Genomic DNA, 21,370 nt, shown 5'->3' on the forward strand with positions numbered 1-21,370 from the left:
CTGCCTCCAGGAGCTTTTAATCCAATTGTGTTATAGTTAGTCTTAAGGGAGGAGTCATTAAACCACACAGATCACAAGACTTTTTCCCTCTTTAGTGTTAAAGCTTTTTAACTTCAAGCCCGAAGGTGAGTGGGCAGCAAGTTGGAGCTGAGAAGAAAACATCCTCCGCTTTGCAATGCACCAGTTTCCTGGGCTAACCATGTTGTCTAGATGCACTGGTTCTCCCCCCCCCTCTGTCTTGGGTCACTCTTGCTGTCTGCAAGCTTTATTAAAGTGGTCCGTGGCATGCCTCTGGATTGTTGGTTGAGGATGGGAAATGGCACATCCATCACATTAAATGTTCATTGTGATTTTTAACTGTACTTTTCATTTCTCCTTTTTATTTATTACATTGTAGTCGCTGCATTCTGTGGAATTCAAATTGCAATACTGTACAGTAAAATGCAAACGAAGTAATAAAGTGAGATTGAAAATCGTACAGCATCTAGCACAGCACAGTACAATTGCTACAATGGACAAAAAAATCAGATGCTCAGCAATTTTCAGGTGGTCCATCCATGGAGGGGGAAATGTTGGGAGCCTCTGATCTATTTGATCTATTTGATTTATTTTGTTGTGTTGTGTTTTATGATGGGCGTAAAGCCGAATAAACATCTTTTGTTTGTTTTTGTTCTGATCTAAACTTTCTACGAAATGGCTACTAGTCTCTTGGTTCAGAGGCCATGCGCCATAGAATGTCACCTGTCAGGTAGCAAGAACCGTCAGAAGGGCTGTTAGCTTAATTCCCCCAGAAATATCTGGATGGCCATTGTAGGGGGAGACAGGATTGACTTTTGGTATGACAAGCCAGGGCTGCTCCGAACTCCTTGTCTCGAGGAAGGGGGTGAGGATGGGCAGAGAGAGAAAAAAAGGCACACCGGTTAACGGGTTATTGTCTTGTCGTGTGTGTCGTTTCAGGTGCTCTCACAGTTGGCCTTGTGCGACAGTGTCAAACCATTCATGGACGTGACAGGACCTGTATTCCTCCACGGTTGCCTCCTGAGTGGGTCACCACCTTGTTTTTCATCATCATGGGAATCATTTCACTGACTGTCACCTGTGGCTTGCTAGTGGCTTCCCACTGGCGAAGAGAAGCAACTAAATACGCACGCTGGATAGCATTCACTGGAAGTAAGTCTGCCTTTTGGGCTCTGGAGTAGATCTGGCAGCGGGCCAAACCTCTGGGGGGTCACCTTGGCTTTTGGGAAGTCAGCAGAGGAGAGCACCTGTGTTCTGAGATGCTTCCGAGCACCTTCCTTGTAACCTGAAGCCCCATGTGGACCCTCCCTTCCCTGGCAGGAAGCTGAAAACTCTTCTCTGTTTGCAAGAAACCTGCATGTACCGACTCCTTCTCCAGCATAGAAAAGGCCAATGGCAAACCTATAGCATCTGCCATTGGTTTCTGTCACCTGAGAGAAGGAAGGGTTCATTAGATTTTATATTCCCCCAAGGAGGTCTAGGTAGGATACATTCTGAGTTGGGGGGGGGTGAGGGGTAAGGATCTTTTCTCTCACACACAACTAGGTTGCAGTATACTAGTTTCGTCCCTACTGCTAAGCCTAATTTGGGTTCCCCAATAAAGGTCAGCACGCTAACAGTGGAGGCCATGGCTGGCTGAGTGGAACAAAGTGAAAAGGAACATTCCACCGGGCAATAGTTCAGAATTTGTCCACTCCCTTTTCAGGGCCGCCTGAGCCCATGATCAACCACAACATCTTGTGGCAATGAATTGCGGCAGCTAGACTGGTGACTGGGAGCGGCCGCCGAGACCACATAACACCGGTCTTGAAAGATCTACATTGGCTCCCAGTACGTTTCCGAGCACAATTCAAAGTGTTGGTGCTGACCTTTAAAGCCCTAAATGGCCTCAGTCCAGTATACTTGAAGGAGCGTCTCCACCTCCATCGTTCTGCCCGGACACTGAGGTACAGCACCGAGGGCCTTCTGGCGGTTCCCTCGCTGCGAGAAGCCAAGTTACAGGGAACCAGGGAGAGGGCCTTCTCGGTGGTGGCACCCGCCCTGTGGAACGCCCTCCCAACAGATATCAAAAAGGAAAACAACTACCAGACTTTTAGAAGACATTTGAAGGCAGCCCTGTTCAGGGAGGCTTTTAATGTTTAAGAGATTATTGTGTTATATTCTCCTGTTGGAAGCTGCCCAGAGTGGCTGGGGAGACCCGGCCAGATGGGCGGGGTATAAATAATAAATTATTATTATATTATTATTATTTAATACATTGATTAGGCCTCCCACACAGCCAGCCTTTAAGTACAGCTTTGTGCAGCCCATGAAGGTATACAAGGGAAGCCTGCAAGCCCCTGCCGTACAGATCAAAAGGTCTTGAGGCAGGGATGGTGCTGTTTCCCTCATCAAACTCCTTCGTATCCAAAGCGGAAGCAGATTTCCCCTGCTCAGGCGCAGCTCCTCCTTCAAGCCCCGTAAACCAAATATTGGCTACTGCATGGAATGCTGCTGAACATGAAACTCACCGTGCCACACAGGATCCGAAAAGACTCAACAGTCCATGTTTGCATGGCCAATATTCACTTAGTTTTGTCTGCAAGTCAGGCTCATCTGGCAGCTTTTTTTTTTTTAAGTGGCACCTGTTAAGTATGAATGCAGATTAATAGCAATTGCTGCTGAGTTACACAGTACTTGCACTAGTGGCTGGTGCTCTCACAGTTGGAGTCAGTGCTGTTGGAGCTGGTGGGGCATAAGGCAGGGAGGCCAGTGGTAGGTGGGAGTCAGTGCCAGCGACAAGCAGAGCCAATTGCTTCTGGTTTTGCCCCAGTCCTTCTCCCTGCTGAGTTCTACAAGGAGCAATGCTGAAACTGAAGAGGAGGAAGTATACAGCCTGCGCCACCTCTTGAGCTGGTTGCTTAGCAGTTCTTGTTTTATCTGTAAGCCACTTGAGTCCCATCAAGGAAAAAGGCAGGGTATCATTAATAATAATAATAATAATAATAATAATAATAATAATAATAATGGGCTGTTTGAGGGCAGACTGAAGGTGGTGGGGCATTTGTCCTTATGGAGCAGCCTCCACTGAGCATATGCAAGCTGTCTTTGATCAAAGCCATTTCTCATTCCACAAGTTAGAACTTACCCCATATTCACAAGCCATCAGTCACTGTGGGCTTACTCAGCAGCCCAGGTAGGGAAATTTAAGCTGGACCGATCTCCTTTCACAAATATTTGCCCACCCAGGAAGATCAGAAATCCTGCTTTCCATGAAGCACCCTTCTCCAAACTATTGTGCGTGTTTGAGGGTGGTTAATTGGAAGCTTATCTCTTTATGCAGACTAATTATAACAGATAGGATCCATTTCAAAAATGGTGCACATGCGTGTTTTAATAGGATTCCTTTATTCCCTGCTTTTTGTTCTAGTCAACAACAGTTTCACCTATACCAGAAACCAATTTTCTGCAAGTGTCTGAGCCTAATCTACTGCAGGATTTTGAATATCCCCAAGTAAAAATAATACATTATCTAAAAGACAGACTCAGGATGACCTGGGCAGCTGCATACATTATCACTGAGAGCTAGCGTAAATAGAAAAATGGATAAAAGGGGGAATGAGGCATTGTGGAGTTTTGGGGGGTTCATACTCACCCTTTATTCTTAAATAAAATACTTCTGCAAGTCTGAGTTTCCTTCTAAAGGAATATCAGAAATGGAGTAGAAATGTTGGAGGACAGTACTGTCAGTGGGTACTTGATGGCGGGGCCACGATGGTGAAATAAAACTGCTCAGGTGCAGAGCCGGCCTTTCTCTGAATTCCATTTGCTGGGAGAGGGGAGTGCAACATCCAAGGGGCTCCTTTTGCCCTATTGCCCTGTGGTTGGCTTGCCAGAAACGTCTTGACTTCTGGAAGGCACTCTGGTTCAATGGTAGAGCCATCCAACTCTGATTCTCTACTTTGCATGCAGAAGGTTCTGTACTCAGTCTCTAGTATCCCCCAGTTAAAAGGTTCAGATATCAAGTGATGAGGAAAAACCTCTACCTGAGACCCTGGTGAGCTATTTCCATTTGGAATGGACAGTTGTACCGAGCTAGATGGGTAGATGGTCTGACCAGGTGCATGTCCGCTTCTGATAAGCCATACAATGGGTATAATGCTCCTTTTGTGCTCTACAGCGGGAGGGGAGTGAAGCAGCCGTATTGGGAGGAAGAGCCTGGCCCAAGGCTGAAGGTTATCTGCACTGGGTCAGCAAGCCTAGAGCTTTATCCTGTGTGATTCCTTGGGAACATGAAATTCCCAAGGGCAGGTGTCCCCTCCTTGCCTCACACCTGGGACACACACAGGCAGTGGGATAGGGTAGTAGAATAGGATGAAGGCTTGTTTATTCCAAAGTGTATTGTGCCTCTGACCCGAGCCAAATCAAGCAGCAGCCAAGTGGGCTGTTTTCCAAACCTCCTGGTCAGCTCACACCCTTATCCTGATCTCTTAGCAATGTTCATCATTTGGGTGCCGAATTAACAGAAAGCTTTAAGCTCCCTCTAGTGGTTTCTCAGCTGGCGTCCTCATAAACTGAATTAAGCCTGGATTGGTAGACTCCGTCTGTTTCAGGTAGGTGTCCCATGGCTACTATAGCGTTCTTTCTTTGGCACGAGAAGCCCCCGGTCTCCTAGCTTGTGCCTAGGGTGTGACCACAAAATATTCGTTCCAGTTAGCATACTGCCCCCCCCCTTGAGGTACGGCATATGTGTGTTTTGCATGGAATGTGTACCGTGCTGTCTTTAACTTACTTACACATTTTTACACGCCAACACCCCACCTTTCGTTGAACATTTCCAAGATGGCTTACAGTTAAACCAGGAATTCATGAAAATGCTTTTTTTTAAAAAGCCCCTATTGATAAAACTGTAGGACAGAACATCACACTCAAGAGTCCAGCCATCTAAAATGGAGAGCAACTGAAGGTATCATGATTTACTGTTTGTTTATTGAGCCTGGTTTAATAAGAAGATCTTCAGCTGGCATCTAAAACTCAGGACGGTGTTGGGTAAGTGGCCTTAAGGAGGGTGTTTATTGCTGGAGCATACTGTTTCAGTGGCCTTCACTTGAGCCATTCCTTGCCTGATCTCTGATGATGGTGGTGGGAATGATTGGGTAGTACAGAGGTTACCAACATAGCGCTGATGGGCATACAGGCACCAACAAAGGCCTTCCACGAGGCATTCTGTAATTGAGGTGCCACCACTGAGAAGGCTCTCTACTTGGTAGCTGTTTGCCGCATGCCAGCTGGTGAGGCACCCAAGGAAGTCCCTCTGCCAGAAGGGAAGGGAAGTCCCTCGTATCTGAAGAAGTGTGCATGCACACGAAAGCTCATACCAATGACAAACTTAGTTGGTCTCTTAAGGCAGCGTTTCTCAACCACTGTTCCATGGCACACTAGTGTGCCGCGAGACGCTGGCTGGTGTGCCGCGACGTGCGGTGATGAGAAGGGCGATTTGCGTTGTCACGTGCCTGGCGGCCGCCAATAGCTAACGCTGACCCACCAGAAAGCAATATTTTTCCTCCTCTTTCCCAAAGCTCAGTGCAAACGAGCCTGGCGGCCGCCAATACACAGCGCTGCCCTGCCGGAAAGCAATATTTGGCAAGTGTTTCTTACAGTCATAATTATAATATAGGGTGGCACAGAGTTAAATTTTTTAACTTTTTTAATGGTGGTGTGCCTCGTGATTTTTTTCACGGAACAAGTGTGCCGTGGCCCAAAAAAGGTTGAGAAACACTGTCTTAAGGTGCTACTGGAAGGAATTTTTTTATTTTGTTTTGCCAGAGAATTGTAGGTTTGGAAGAGACCTGTGAGGTTCTCTAGTTTAATCCTTTACTGATGCAGGAAATCTGAGGTTCTTAAGTTACGGGAAGGTATCTATGCAGACAAGTAGTCCTGGTCGGAGTGCCTTACAACTTGGGGGGTACTCAGAGAACAAAGAGCAACATCTATGTAAGAGGATCTGTTGGTTTGAATGCCCACACCGCTCTAAAATCCCAATCCTCTTTCTTGTCCTTTTGAGATGTAGTGGGATGAAACTTCCAAGGTCTGCACTCCATGGTGGCTGTTGTTGTTTAATGCTATGAGCTATCGACATGACTCTCGCTCTCTCACACACCCCAAGGACTAATCCGTGTTCTGTTTTCATTTTCTTCCAGTGATCCTATTCTGCATGGCAGCCCTAATATTTCCCATAGGATTTTATATCAACGAAGTGGGCGGCCAACCTTATAAACTGCCGAACAACACAGTGGTTGGGTCGTCGTACGTACTGTTTGTTTTATCCATTTTCTTTACAATAGTGGGACTTCTATTTGCTGGCAAAGTCTGTTTACCTGGCTGACAAAGGTCTAGATACTGCTTCACTCGGTCATGAAGGAGAGTAGGACGTCCGTCGCTATCTCGGAAGGATGCCTGCGTTGGGCTGCTGCAGTCTTACCGGAACGAGGAGGTCTCTGATGTGTTCTCACTATGCACTTTGGATTTATTTTTGTTTTTGAATGGAGAGCCTTTCCCACAACCAAATACAGACAGACAGCCTTGACTCATCTCCTGAGCGTCTGGATGAGGTCAGGTGTGCACTGTGATAGAAACTAGTGTAGTGGAATAATTCTTTTCTACACTGAGCAGCGTTATTGCCCTCCACCCCCCACCCCCCACCCCCACATCACTGTACTGGACCCATTTTAGATAACTTGACAATTTTGAAAAGTCTCAAAAGTATTTATGAACTTTGGTCGACCAGAGGTTTGCCAAGGGAGTTGGAAGTGGGGCTGGCCTCACTCTCTTTAGGAAATAAGCATCTTCCTTCTGTGATAGGCAAGAAGCATTTGCCGCCAAAAAAACAACAACAACCAACCAACAGCTCAACATTACACTAACTGCATCCTGAAGCCAATTGATCAAAAGATGTTCTCGGAAATCTGTTACAACAAAAACGTCTGCCTGCCATCTCTCTCGCCAACCCCAGTGAGCTCTAGAAACACTGTGGAACGTCACGGTGGCTGGGAATTCTTTATTATATTTATATAAATATAAATATATATATATATATATTGCTGATGCAGTATACAGAATATGTATATATATGTGTGTGTGTGTGCGTGTGTGTGTGCGTGTGCATACACACACACATATATACACACAGACACATGTTTCTGGAAGAGAGCTCTTGAGCGCTTTGCTAGCAAAACACTGTGGTGTGTAAAACTAGAACTCGATAGGAGAGGGGGGAAAGTGAAATAGAAAAACATACACAAAGCCATTTCTCTGAAGGCTGCATAGCTGGGAAAGCCTTCAGTTTACCTCATTCTTTGTAGCAGCCCTTGGTTTTAACAGACGTTTTGTTATAGGTACAAACAACTCCATACTTTTCTAGGTGCAATTATAAGTTAAGCTAAGAGGGTTTTCTTTCTTTCTTTATATGGTAATTTATTTGTATACTGAGGATAGAAGGCAAGTTTGTGTCATACTTTGCCAAGATCCGATCCCAGTATTGGGAAGTTACACTACTTAAATTATGGGCAACTGAAGTGGGTTGGTTCCTCCCCCATCTCTCTCTGTTTCTCTCTCCCCACCCCCCAAACCCTCTTTCCAGCTTGCCAGCTCTTTCTGGCTTCACTTATTAATATGAATTTCTCCACAGAAAATCTACCGTGAGATATCACCTCAAGTTGGCTACATAACGTGAACCGTAGCTTTGTAAAAGCTACAAAGAGGGACATATTCTTCTTTCACGTGCGAGTATTAAGTTAAATCCACTGGTACAAAAATGAGAGCCATATGGTCACTTGACGTCCCCATGCTTTGCCTTGTTCTGACACTTAACGTAGGGCTTGCCCACTTCCAAGGGGCCTTTGCACTTCGTAGCATCGTCTCCCCTCTCATCCTGGCCGCTTAAGAGAGTCTGCCATTGCCAACCTCCTCCAGTAATGGAGGCAGCTCCTGTTTTCTCTGCTCTCCGGCCAAGAGAGCACTTATGGGGCCACCAGAAGTGAAGAACGACCTGCACAATAGCCAAAAAGGAAGATCTGAGCAACAGTCTTTTGCCACAGAGTGTTTCTGAGCAGCAGCGCCTGCTTCCCATTCTGGCCATGAGCAGCCCCCATTAAAGCTCCTTAATTCATGTCATCAGACCCAGCAGCAGCGGCCTGGTTTTTGTAGCTCCACTCATCAGCAGGCCCTTTACCAGGACGTGGGCTTTGGCAGATGCCTGATGGTTTTGACCCTAGGCGCCAGCCCTGCTCACTTAAGTGACGGCAACCGAGTGGAGCTGGAACAACAGCAGCAACGAAACCCCACACTACAGACATACCTCAGGTTACAGACGCTTCGAGTTGCGCCTTTTCGGGTTGCGCACCGCGCCGAATCCGGAAGTACGGGAACGGGTTACTTCCGGGTTTCGGCGCATGCACAGAAGCACTAAATCGCGACCCGCGCATGTGCAGGCGCGGCGCTGCGGGTTGCGAACGTGCCCCCCGCACAGATCACGTTCACAACCCGAGCGTCCCCTGTATTTTGGAAGAAGTTGATAACCTTTGAAATACTGTTGGATGCTAGCTGCCGGTCCTTTGTTGCAGGAGTTGCTTAGGGAGTAACAGCTGTTGTACTTTCAGCATAACACATGGTGTTGCTTTCTATTCATGGGTACAACTGATCACTGCAAAGTTGTCATAGAATTGTAGCGTTGGAAGGGGCCACAAGTGATTGCCGTAGCAGTGGGAAAATGTAAGGTTACCAGGCCGGCAGTATCTCATGCTGCAATCAGGCACTGAGGGGAATTGCTTCCGGCTTCAAGAGAAAGATCCTGACCAATTTTAATTTGTGTATGCAAAATTTGCTGTAAAAAATGAAGGTTCTCTGGTAGAAAAACCTTGTATGATTTTCAGAACAACCTTTCAATCATGCAAACTTTCCCATCACAGTATTGTTGCCAGAGGCTGACTTGGGTGTATCAGATTCCTTTCTCTGTAGAGTTTACGGATGATTGTGATATATATATATATATATTTTGCCTGGAGTATTTGTTTTAAAAAATTTAACCTGTTCACTCAGCTGGCTGAGGGGTTCTTCACAAAAGAAATTGGGAGCGCTGTTGAATTCTGTCAGCTTTCCTAAAATGACACCCTATGTGGGCTTGCTGGTTTCGGATGTGAAAGCTCTTTTTAAAAATGCGCAATGTTGGACAAAACTGGAGTGCAACAGGAAATCCCGTGCAGAGCTCTGAGGAGATCTTCATAGTTTAATGGGGTTAATTTGTTCGCATTTATGAATTGGTACTTAAAAGGGATGAGCAAGCTGATAAAAGGCCTGGCAGCTATAACCTGTACTATTAAGGGTAAAAAATATATATGACACATTCTCCAAAGGATTATTGTAAATAGTTCCATGGAATAATATGGAGGTGGTGCATTTTCCTAGAAGTTTTTATCCCTGGTTTGTTACCTGCCTGGGTTCTTTCTAGGGCTGCCAGTAGAGTTACTGCCCCTTCTCCTGTGCAGCATGACACCCAGAAATACAGCTAATGATCCCTCCACCTGCCCCTTTCCTGCCATGGAAATGAAATTATATTAGAAACCTTCACCCGTTTAATTTCTACATATCAGGCCGCTGTTGTAAGACACAGGAGCAGAGCTTTTTTTAAAAAACAACAACAACAAAAACTACAAACTCTTGCCCTTTTACTACATTCTATGTCTTGCCATAGTAAAAGACATAACTACCCTACAATTATCTGAGTAACTGTATGGTCCTCTTTTCATACCTAGTTTGCTGCAGGTGCTATTTTGAGAATAGGAATCGGAGCATTTAACCTCGCACAATCTCTGCCTAAGAAGGCAGAGTGAGTTATGGCTGGGCCAAATCTCTTGTAGCCCTCCCTGCCCGTCCTCTATTCTTTCCTAGTGTGTATCTCCTCACCCCACCCCAAATTCATACTGCCATCACCCGTCTTCATTGGCACCATCTTTCAGACGTGGGATCTTGCACCCCTATCCAAAGCTCAGCCTGCCTTTCTACTTTAAGAAGCTAAATTAGACCCCATCTCCCCTGTTTGGAAACGTGTGCAAATGGCATTACTTAAGAGCTCTTGGTCGAGAAATAGGAAGACCGTGGAAGCTCGCTAAATGGCCATTTATTATTTTTATTTTTTGGAAGAACCAGGGATTCTCCCAAGCTCCCATCTTTAAACTATTAAATGGAAGGGTTTAATATAAGCCGGCCTTGACTTGAGTTAGAAACTGTCCTGAGAACGTAGATTAGCAACCTAAGCTGATGGATTTGTGTTCGGTGCTAAACAAGAGGTCAAAGGGTATTGGGAGATGGGTCACATGTATCCAAAATGCATCATGGGAGTCTTAGTAGGGGCAGCGTCAAGACTAGGGCAGAGCGACATCTGCTTTTCAGCATCACGATATATCACCAGCTAAACATCATGATACAGTCATACCTTGGGTTACGGCTGCTTCAGGTTGTGCATTTTCAGGTTGCGCACTACGCCAAACCCGGAAGTCCCGGAACGGGTTACTTTCGGGTTTTGGCGCTCGCGCGTGCGCAGAAACACTAAATCATGCTTTGTGCATGCACAGAAGCGCTGAATCGCAACCCGCACGTGTGCAGATGCGGCGCTGTGGGTTGCGAACGCACCTCCCACACGGATCACGTTCACAACCCGAGCGTCCACTGTATACCGATATATCTGAAATATATGTCTGAAATGAGGATGGAACTACGTAGAGGCAAATGGCGTAATGTCCTGGCATCTAGGGGTGTAAAACTGATACGGTTTTACTTAACAGTTGTAACAGTATGTTAATGTTATTTTATAGTACAGAGCAACAGGGGTGGCAGGAATCATGAGAACAGCAATGACCGGCTTCACGGTTTTTCCCACGTTGTGATTTTTTTTTTAAAAAAAAAACCTAGACAGACATCACGATATATCACCATGTTGAACATTATGAAACTGTTCCCGCGATGCAGACTTCAAACTGATTTTGGACGGTGTATTGATACATCACCCAACCCTAGTCAAGCCCCCCGCCCCTGCTTACTTGGGGGGCATATTTGCCAGAACGACCTCACCCCACTGTCCCTTTCCTGCAGATCACCACATGGTGACATTTTCCTGACTTAACTAAAAACAGGTTGGGAAAGTTCAGAAGAAGGGCATCTGCCAATGACCTTCTGTGATCATGGAATGTGTCCAGTCTGTATATTGTGAGCGGGAGCCTGGCCTGTCTACAGGTATTTGTGAAAACCAATATAGCTGCAGAATGCATAAATAATTGGTGTGTTATGTTTGTTTAACTTTAATTTCAGTCATTGGGGAGGGGTGTGGATAATCCTTCTAACTTTAAAAAGGAATGGGAGGGACAGAGAGGGTCAGCACTTGCTTTTAATAAGATCACATGGAATGCAGTATTAATTTATAGCAGAAAGACCATATCTTGTAAACTGTATATAAAACACAGTTTTATGGTGCAATTGTTTGTCAACCTTCTGTCTGTTACTTTGGGGGGGGTCAGCTTTGTGTGTTCCCCCCCCTTCCCCATACCTAAGAGCATCATGCTAAAATCAGCAAAGAAATATTTGTCGCTTGTATTTGCACAAGGATTTTTTTCTCTCTCTCTTTTTTGGGAAAACCTGTTACAGGCTTTTAAATAAATGCCTCTGCCCTTAATTCAGTTCAGCGTGTGCAACTTTTTTGCCCAGCAAAATCTGCATTGGTGGGGTGAGCATTCACATAAAGCCTTTTGAAATTCTGCCAGCTTTACTTTTAAGAGCAAATTATTTGTATTAGTCCAGTCACACTTACTTTGCTGCTATTTCGTGAACGCCCCAGGTTATTTGATGTCACACGACTCCGAATGCTTTTAACATCCTGGTTCTGGTGAAATGAACTTCATTCTACAGTCATTTTGACAGGCTTATGGTAAACTTGTATGGCCTCTATTTCTATTGTGACCAATAAACTTCACAGCAGCAGCTCTTCCTCCCCACCCTGCTTTTTTGTTTGTGAGATTTCTCTGGGGGAAAAAAACCAAACCTGAATTTGTGTCTGTTACGATATCATTTCTTTACTATCCTGTTGCCATTTTAAAGCCTTCTTTTCAGGGTTGAGGGTGGGGAGGCGGGAATCTTGAAGCTTAGGCCTTATTTTTCAAATTTACAGTCACTGGAGTCACACCTGAGATAAAATTGTAGAGTTTAGGGATCTGTTTCCAAACATTTCTGTTTTAATGACTTCGGTGCACTGCTAAAGCTCACTTTCACATCCCTCTCCTCTCTCCAGTGTGTTATTTCAGTTGCTGTTTTGACCTGCTGTTAAAAAATATAAAGTTGTGTGAAGGATCCCAAAGCAAAAAGATGAAGGAAATGGCATTTTCAGATAGGTTTTCCTGCCTTGGAGTTGCTAGTTCTGTTTCTGCTACTCCAAGAGATCATAAATGTTTGGGCTCAAGGTCTTCGTGGTGGTCTTCTCCCTTTCCACTGCAACCATATCCTCTTCCAACTGTTAAGGATTATTTTCTAATTGGTTAGGACATTTCTCTCCCCCGCCCCAATTTAATTTCCAAACAAATTGTTAATACAAACTGTATAAAATGAACATAATTTTCTTCACTTGTATTTTTGTTATTGAGCAAGTTTATCAAAATAAATTGTCTACTTAAAGAAATAAATCTGGTTTGATTTTGATTTTATTTTTAGGGTGGCATATAACTGAAACCTTTTCTCACATATAATTTATTTACTCTGTGTGTGTGTGTATGCGTGTATGCACAACCTCCTAACATAAAGTGTTCTGACAGCCTTAACAAAAACTCACCCCAAAAGTTAAAACAGATTTAGAAACAGAACTGGGAAACTTCGAATTATTTGAAAGGTAGGGATGGTTAAAACTTTGCCTGGTGCTGAAGACACTGTCAGCATGTCATTGTCATAAACCTCATTTTATTTGCATGCTACCTTTCCATAGTTAAAACCAGTGCCTTTTTCCCCCCCTAAAAAAAAAGTTTAGGGATACTCTCATTTTCCTACTCGTATTGAAATACTGCCCTTCAATGAGGCCAAACTTAGATTCACAAAATGTTTAGGGGTATGCGTACCCCTGCGTCTCCCCCGCACCCTGGGAAGAAAACACTGGTTAAAACCATCCTTGAGGCGCCATACAACATGAAAAAAAATTACATAATTAGAAGTATAACGAAAAGTCATAAACTAAAGAAAACTCACTGGAAAAGTACACAACCACACTGAACAATAAATCCACATAAAAAGGTCTAAAAATAAAGACACGAAGAAGTAATATCAATAACAGCAACGACGACAAAGCCCAGCCCGAAAAGTCTGTTCAGCAGCCTCAACTTTCGTAACTGGAGCTGGTCAGGCCAGGTGGGGAAAAGGCCAGCAAGGGTCTTCCGGGCTAGCAGGTCTTCCAGGACTTGAAGCAGCAGAATAGCCATGGGTTTTATTTATTTACCGGTATCTCCTTTTAAAGAACCATCTCAAGAAAAAGATGGAAGCGGCCCAAATGATTTAAAAACAGCAAATACGTTTGAAATATATACCCATGACTGTGGGTGCGAAGGCAACAGCGAGGAATGACTTGCCAAACAGAGAGAGAAATCTGATTTTTATGACCCGTTTGCGCTGTAAGGATTCACTTGGAAATGTCCTTTTTTTGTTAAATTGTCCCTCCGTCAGAGAGGAAACTCTGCCCTCATGCTGACATTGCACAAGAGGGAAGTATAGCAGCATGCTTGGGGAGGGGGGTGGTGCCCCTTTAACTTCAAAAGGGACAACCGAAAACCCATTTTTATTTGTATTCATTGCATTTCCTTCCAGGAGCTTAAGGTGGCGTACGTAGTTCGCCCTGTTTTATCCTCACAACAACCCTGTGAGGTAGGTTAGGCTGAGACTTGAGTGACTGGCCTGAGGTGGCCTGAGTGAGCTTCATGTCTGAGTGGGGATTTGAACCCTGGTCTCTTCAGGTCTTAATCTGACACACTGAACCACACTGGGAAGGTGTATTTACTGTTCTCGGCACATCTGCCGAAGCGGACAAAATTCTGGTGAAAAAATCCTGTTAGTTTTAAAGGCAAGAATGGGGAACCTCGTGCCCAGGGGCCGAATGTGGCGCTCCAATCCTCTCAATCTGGCCCTCAGAAATCTCAGGCGTCACACCCTCTGAAGCCGCACACACTTTTCACTGATTCTGCTTCACGCTTTCTCTGAAAGTTTTTGCCCAGCGGAAATGCACCCTTGAACTCTGATCAGGCTTCTTGCTTGCCTGGATGAAGAATAAATAGAGAGCGGAGTCTTATGTGTAGAAACTATAGACTATTGTACAAAGACAAAACCCGCATTTGTGGCCCCACACGTCACTGGGTTATAGCTTCTGGAGGGTTACTCAGTGACAAGGGTTCGCCTCCCTTGTTTTAAGGCGCCTGTGGGGAATCTTTGGCCCTCCAGATGTTGCCGAACTGCAACTCCCATCACCCCTTGCCCATTGGTCATGCTTGCTGAGGCTGCTGGGAGTTGTAGTTCTGCCACATCTGGAAGGCCAAAGCTTCCCCATTCCTTTTAGACGGTGTCAAAATACTCTCTTTTTTGTCATACACGTGGTTTTCTCTTTTGGCTGAGTATAAAACAAACAAACCAGACCTAAACATTAATTGCTTTTCAGGCAGATTAATTCGCTGTGCGCCTCTTGAGACGCAGCTGTGTTTCCCTCTTCCCCTGCAGATCTTTCATCTCCCTCCATCCGCTGTGGAAAATGGTTGCTTCTGTTGCCGTTGGCAACGGAAACACAGCTCAAACCAGGGGAGTGTTTGCTCCTCGGATAAAGCCTGGCTTTACATGCACAGGGGAAGATGCATGGCGGAGTGAGTGATCGCTGGTGAGTCCCAAGGCTGCACGGCTTTGTAGTGGTCCTAGAGGAAGGGCTGTTGGGATGTGAAGGAGCAATGGTGTCCCAAGCAGTGAGATGATGTGCTGGTTTGGAAGAGCATCGTGTGTAGGGTAGTAGTAAACTGTGCCCCTGAGTATGTGCAAAGTGCCTTTCTTTCTCCAGTCACTACCCAGGGCTCTTGTGGCAAACCTGTGTCTCCAGCGTGGAGGGAATACTTGTAACTGAAGTGTTTTTATCTAGCGTGATTTTCAAACAGTATATATCCATCATATGCCCCGAAAATCTGTCGCCAGAAAACTGTGTTATAGAACTTTTTTTCCCCCAATCTGCATGTTGTCATAGGTTTTATGATGTGAATGGCTTTGATAATTTCCCACTGAGGTAAAAAGAAAAGAAAAAGCAGTATACACATTTTCTATTTGATTGTATGTTTACTAATTTTTGAGAATACAACTGTAAAAAAAAAGTACCTCAGGTATATTTCCTATTTTAAAAACCTTGCTTGGAGTGGGATACCAGATTGCACCTTACAATGACTTGCTTTTTAAGTTTCTTCCTGTCAAGTGTGACAAAGACTTAGGACTGTGAATTTCTAGTTGTCACTTCTCAGTAATAAGATCGGTGTCAAAATCCAGCCTGATTAGGAGTACTGGAGAACTTGAATAGCTTCATTATTCTGTGTCATCTTTGGCTGGTTCTGGACAAAATGGACTCTGGATGTCCAAATGAAACAAAGTGAAATATTGTAAGTGACTAAGGCAACCAATGCATTTCAACCTACATCTACAAATGCTGCATTTCAGATTATTCCATGGTCTGATCAGGACTATATCAACAAGCCCTAAATTATTTGGGTTTATGTATATATTTTACCTGTTTCTTTCATCAGTATGGAAGTTTTCTGAATTTACATTTGTGTGTGTGCTTGCTACATACCGTACATACGGGTGCCAGAGACCACTGAAGAAAAAACATGTTGGCATTTTATAATATACCATTTTATATTATTCCGTTTTATGTCATTTAGATATTCATCTCCCAGTTTGTTTGCAGTTATAAGTTTTGCCTGGTTCCACAGTAGGTTGCCCTATTGTAGAATTATAGAATTGTAGCGTTGGAAGAGACTCTGAGGATCATCTAGTCCAACCCCTTGCAATGCAAGAATATGCAGCTATCCCTAAGGGGATAGAACCTGCAACCTTGGTTTTATCAGCACCATACTCTAACTGAGGTCCTAGAGCAACTGTCTAAACACTGCACCACGCCTTCCTAAAGCAGGTCATCTTTTGTACAGCCAATTTTTAAGCTTTTTACCTTGCTTTCGATTACAACAGGGGTAGGGAACCTTTACAGTTTGAGCGCCACGTTTCCTTCTGGGCAACCTTCTGAAGGCCACATGGCGCCAGAGGCAAAAGGGGGCAGAGCAACAAATGTAATTTTTATCTTTGCGCAGTACCGGTAGCACCTCTCTCCCTTCCTCCTTCCTCCTTCCTCCTTCCAAGCAAGACTGAGGTCTTTTCCGTTCAAGGAGTGGTGCATTCTGGGGATGCCGGGCTTATAGCCCATGAGATTCTTTTAATCTCAGGGTTGTGGGTTTGATCCTCACATTGGGCAAAATATTCCTGCATTTCAGTGGGTTGCACTAGATAACCCTCGTGTCCCTTCCAATTCTACCATTCTATGATTCTACTAGCTGGCCCTGCCATGCATTGCTGTGGCTCATCCCTGTGATTTCCCCCACCCTGTGCCGATCCATGACGTATCCCGCCCCTCCCCCTCCCCCGGCTTATCCCTGTGATTCCCCCCTCCTCCCCCCACCCCGGCTTATCCCTGTGATTCCCCCCTTCTCCCCCCACCCCCGGCTCATCCCTGTGACTGGTCCCAATGTGTCCTGACCTATCCCATCCCCTCCTCCCCCAACCCCCACCCAGGCGAGTCAGTACCTCCATTCGGCCTAGTCCGTAAAGGCTTCAGCCTAGTATGTAAATGGGAGCCAAGGTGCTGTTGAGAGGGAAGGTTTTATAGGTGCAGTACCAGTGAGACCGCCGCTAGAGGGCGCTGGTTTGTAACCTGGTTCTTTTCCCAGTATGCACTTTTGGCTGAGTGGTGCATTCTGGAACAGGGTTTTATTGAGGTTTTACCTGGCGGAGGTGTGACATCTGTCTTAGCAAACTTTCCTATATCCTTCGGACATTTGCATGTGATGTTGTATCAAAATTTCACCTCAATCGGTCAAGCGGTTTTCGTGAAAAGTGGAAACACACCCACATGCCTTTTTACATTTTTATATATATAGAAGATGGCAGGGAATGTGGGTAGACTAGAGTGATTCCCGAAGGGCATGATGAGCCACGTTTGACCCCCAGGCTCCTCATTCCTGCCCTACAAAATCAAGTTTCTGTTCAGCAATAAAACAGACCCATCCATTCCACTCAGTTGTAAGTGGTGTCCAGCTGACGTGTTAATGAAAACGGTCTATTAATTGCTCCCTCACATAACACTTGCTTATTTTGGCAATCTTATCAGCCATTCTTTCATGGATAGTATAACTTGAGTTCTTCAGGGACGGGCAAAGGCAATCTTAGCATCCACAAAGTGGCTGAAAAGAAGATGGTAGCTCAAACGTTTTTTTCAGAGATGTAAGCTTTCAAATGGCACAGAACTCACTAGGAGGCCTGTAGCAGCAGAGGCTATATTTAAATAATTTTTAAAAAGCACTTATTTCTCAATGTTATGGCAAAAAGGAAAGACCAGTTCAGCCATGCAACAAAAATATGTGCCAATCTTGTAATGAGAAAGCTAAAAAGAATGGGAATTCAGTTCTGTCCCCCACATGTTACAATATTAAAATGCAATTGCTGCTGCTTTGTGATACTCGAAGGACTGTAGGTCAAATGATAATAATAATAAATGGTGTGCTAATTGTTTCAAAGCGGCTATTCCCTTTCTTTTCTTTTCCTATAAAAAATACAAAAAAGAAGATCCAACAATATGTCGAAGGAGAAGAAAGTGGCAAGTTTCCTGGACAATGCACAGTTCTTGGAAAAACTGGAGTAAGCGACTTGTAGCTTTTGAACAAGTTAGATATGGTGGGCAGATTCATACATATTACAATACTAGAATGCAATTGCTGCTGCTTTGTGATACTAGCAGCGGCGGAGGAAGCCACTCGAGTGCCCTATGGGGGGCGCCCATAGGGGCAGGGCGCACCACAGGGCCTCCGGAGTCTACCTGCCTCCTCCCACTCAGCCACCCTATGGCTGATGGGGAGGCAGCAGGTGGACCGTTTGGGTAGCGTGGAGCCTGCGCGTGTGCAAGCTACCATATCTCTCCCAGGAGAGACTCGTGGCTCGGGCGCTGCAGGCCCTGGGGTGAGTGCCACTCAGCATTTTGTCACCCCCCTCAGTGGTGACACCCAGGGCAGCCCACTCCTACCGCACCCCGTTTCCTCCGTCCCTGGATACTAGAAGGACTGTAGGGCAAAACAAATAAATAAAATAATGTGCTAATTTTTCAAAGGCGCTCTTTTCTTTCTTCTTTAAAAAAATAAAAGATCCAGCAATCTGTCAAAGCAGAAGAAGGTGGCTAGTTTCCTGGATGCACAGTTCTTGGAGAAAGTGGGGTAAGCGACTTGTAGCTTTTGAACAAGTTGGATATGGTGGGCAGATTCCTACATATTACCATACCTGCCAAGTTCCTCTCTGAAAAATAAGGGACCGGACCGAAAGTAGCATACCGGAAGTAGCGCTGCTGCCATTTTGGAACTGGGTGGAGCATGCTCAGAAGTGACTTTTGATGCTGCTGTGCCCAGTTCCAAAATGGCCGCTGCACCAGAAGTCGCGCTGCAGCCATTTTGGAACTGGGCAGAGCAGCCTCAAAAGTCGCTTCTGAGCATGCTCCACCCAGTTCCAAAATGGCTGCCGTGCCATAATAACCCGGGGAAAAACAAAAAAATCAGTTTTTTTGGCTGGGGACAGCTGGAAAAACGGGGGTTTCCCGGGGAATACGGGAGACTTGGCAGCTATGCATATTACAATACGGTATTAGAATTCAATTGCTGCTGCTTTGTGATACTAGCAGCGGCGGAGGAAGCCACTCGAGTGCCCTATGGGGGGGGTGCCCATAGGGGCAGGGTGCACCATGGGGCCTCTGGAGTCTGCCTGCCTCCTCCCACTCAGCCACCCTACGGCTGGTGGGTAGGCAGCGGGCGAACCGTTTGGGCAGCGTGGAGCCTGTGCGCGTGGCAAGCCACCACATCTCTCCCAGGAGAGGCTCGTGGCTCGGGCGCTGCAGGCCCTGGGGTGAGTGCCACTCAGCATTTTGTCACCCCCCTCAGTGGTGACACCCAGGGCAGCCCGCTCCTACCGCACCCCGCTTCCTCCGTCCCTGGATACTAGAAGGACTGTAGGGCAAAACAAACAAATAAAATAGTGTGCTAATTTTTTCAAAGGCGCTCTTTTCTTTCTTCTTTAAAAAAATAAAAGATCCAGCAATATGTCGAAGCAGACGAAGGTGGCTAGTTTCCTGGATGCACAGTTCTTGGAAAAAGTAGGGTAAGCGACTTGTAGCTTTTGAACAAGTTGGATATGGTGGGCAGAACAGCTTGTGTAAAGGGTTTCTTGGCATAGCTGCCAAGTCTCCCGTTTTTCGCGGGAAACCCCCGTATTTAAACCCGTTTCCCCGCTGTTATCCCGAATAGAGAAAAATCCCGTAAATCCCCTGGATTTCCTACCTGCCAGGGAGGTTCCTTCTGCGCATGTCTGGACATGCGCAGAACCGATTTCAGGTGCCGCTCTGGCCATGTCTGGGCACCGGAAATTGGGCAGAGCGGCACCAGAAGTCGCTTCTACGCATGTTTGCACTTTTCTTACCCGGATTTTTCTTACCGGGAGTTGGAGGGTATGGTTTCTTGGTGAATTTGCAGCCAAGAGGTGATATTTAAACCAGATATTTCTCATAGACTGCTTTTTTGTCTGTTCCACCAGAAATACCGTAGTCTAGGTGCAACCAGGCCTTTTCAGGGTAGCAATGTTGGATATTAATCCTGTTGATATTAAATATGAATTTAATGCATATTTACTGTTCGTAGCTTCATATTTTGATTGTTATATATGTTCAGTGGTGGAGGAACCCTCCCCGGCACCTCGGATGCCGAGGGGCAGGCCGAACCGCCCCGTGATGCACGCGCGACGTCCATGCGGACTGCGCATGCGCGGCATCCTGTACGGACTGTGCACGCCTGTATGGACGGCGAGAGAGAGCAGCAGCCCTCATGGTCGCCATGCGAGAGGCAGCCCGTACGGACAGTGCGTGACAGCAGTGCCCATACTGACTGCGCATGCCCTCGGCCGCTCTACAGCTGGGGGGAGGCAGGGACCATCTTGTCAACCCCCCAAGTGGCCCCTGGGGTCACCTGCCCCCTCCGCCCCCCACTTCGTATGCCCCTGTATCTGTTTAAATACACTGCCATGGTATTTTTTGAATGGTGGGTGGCTTATATATTGGACAAATTAATTAAATAAACACGCACACTTTTTAAAGCAGCGTTTCTCAACTGCTGTTCCGCGGCACACTAGTGTGCCTTGGCCCAAAAAAGGTTGAGAAACACTGTTTTAAAGTACAGTCTTTCCCAAGTTTTCCTAGGAAGAAACCATGTTAAAATAGCCATCTGCTACTTGCCTGGCGAGAAATATTGTCCTTGCATGGAGAGCACACTCTATCTGGTTACATCTCTATTAAAGAAATTGCATATCATGGAAAACTTGCCACTGTTATATTTCTCCATGGAAAACTTTCCGCTTTTAGAAAAACATCATTTCATAAAATGTATTAGCAGCGTAATGAATGAATGCAAGTCATATTGTGTATTTTGAATCAATGCAGTACTAGTCAAATCTGAAATCGAAGTTATAATTAAGTTTTTTGGGGGTGCCTATCCCTCAGAAACACACATATATATACTTGTCCACAGCTCTTTTGGCTTACTAAATATGCATCGAAGATGCTAGGCAAGATCTCCCATGAAAATTTTCCCAGATTTCCCACTTTACTGCATTACAGTGGTTTTGACTTAAAGTGGAATGCTTTAGCAGTTGCATTGCCAAATGTGTATAATCTCTGAAAAGAAAGGAAATGACTAGCTTTGTAATGCTGCATGATAAGAACCCTTTCCCCCTCCAGTGCAAGTTCAGTATCAAATACCACTTCACAAAAAGGAAGCCCATCTTTGTGGAATGTTTCTGCAGCAGTCTCTGATGATGGATTATTGGTTACCAATATCAACCAGACACAGGATTTAATGGTAAGTCAATATCTGTATTATGTGCACTCATCTCCTGCTCTTCATGGATAGTAGAAACAGTAGAGGTCTGTTGCAAACAACATAGGAACAGGGCCTTTCATGTGGTAGCACCAACCCAA

The 21,370-nt window shown here is 45.4% G+C and overlaps 2 protein-coding genes across 2 annotated transcripts in view; both read left to right on the forward strand.

Annotated features, from left to right (window-relative positions):
• The window catches only part of MOSMO (modulator of smoothened), a 52,688-nt gene extending 40,620 nt beyond the window's left edge, over nucleotides 1–12,068 (forward strand). Inside the window, exons 2-3 of the mRNA XM_035130789.2 lie at nucleotides 958–1,170; nucleotides 6,198–12,068. Of these exons, the coding sequence (XP_034986680.1) occupies nucleotides 958–1,170; nucleotides 6,198–6,382 (398 nt within the window). The 3' untranslated portion in view covers nucleotides 6,383–12,068. The remainder of the gene's footprint in view (nucleotides 1–957; nucleotides 1,171–6,197) is intronic.
• Nucleotides 12,069–12,204: 136 nt separating this feature from the next.
• The window catches only part of VWA3A (von Willebrand factor A domain containing 3A), a 52,706-nt gene continuing 43,540 nt past the window's right edge, over nucleotides 12,205–21,370 (forward strand). Inside the window, exons 1-5 of the mRNA XM_035130788.2 lie at nucleotides 12,205–14,938; nucleotides 17,929–18,003; nucleotides 18,504–18,572; nucleotides 19,435–19,503; nucleotides 21,131–21,251. Coding sequence (XP_034986679.2) covers nucleotides 17,942–18,003; nucleotides 18,504–18,572; nucleotides 19,435–19,503; nucleotides 21,131–21,251 — 321 coding nt within the window. The 5' untranslated portion in view covers nucleotides 12,205–14,938; nucleotides 17,929–17,941. The remainder of the gene's footprint in view (nucleotides 14,939–17,928; nucleotides 18,004–18,503; nucleotides 18,573–19,434; nucleotides 19,504–21,130; nucleotides 21,252–21,370) is intronic.

This window comes from Zootoca vivipara, chromosome 14 (assembly GCF_963506605.1).
Source record: "Zootoca vivipara chromosome 14, rZooViv1.1, whole genome shotgun sequence".
Classification (NCBI taxonomy): Eukaryota; Metazoa; Chordata; class Lepidosauria; order Squamata; family Lacertidae; genus Zootoca; species Zootoca vivipara.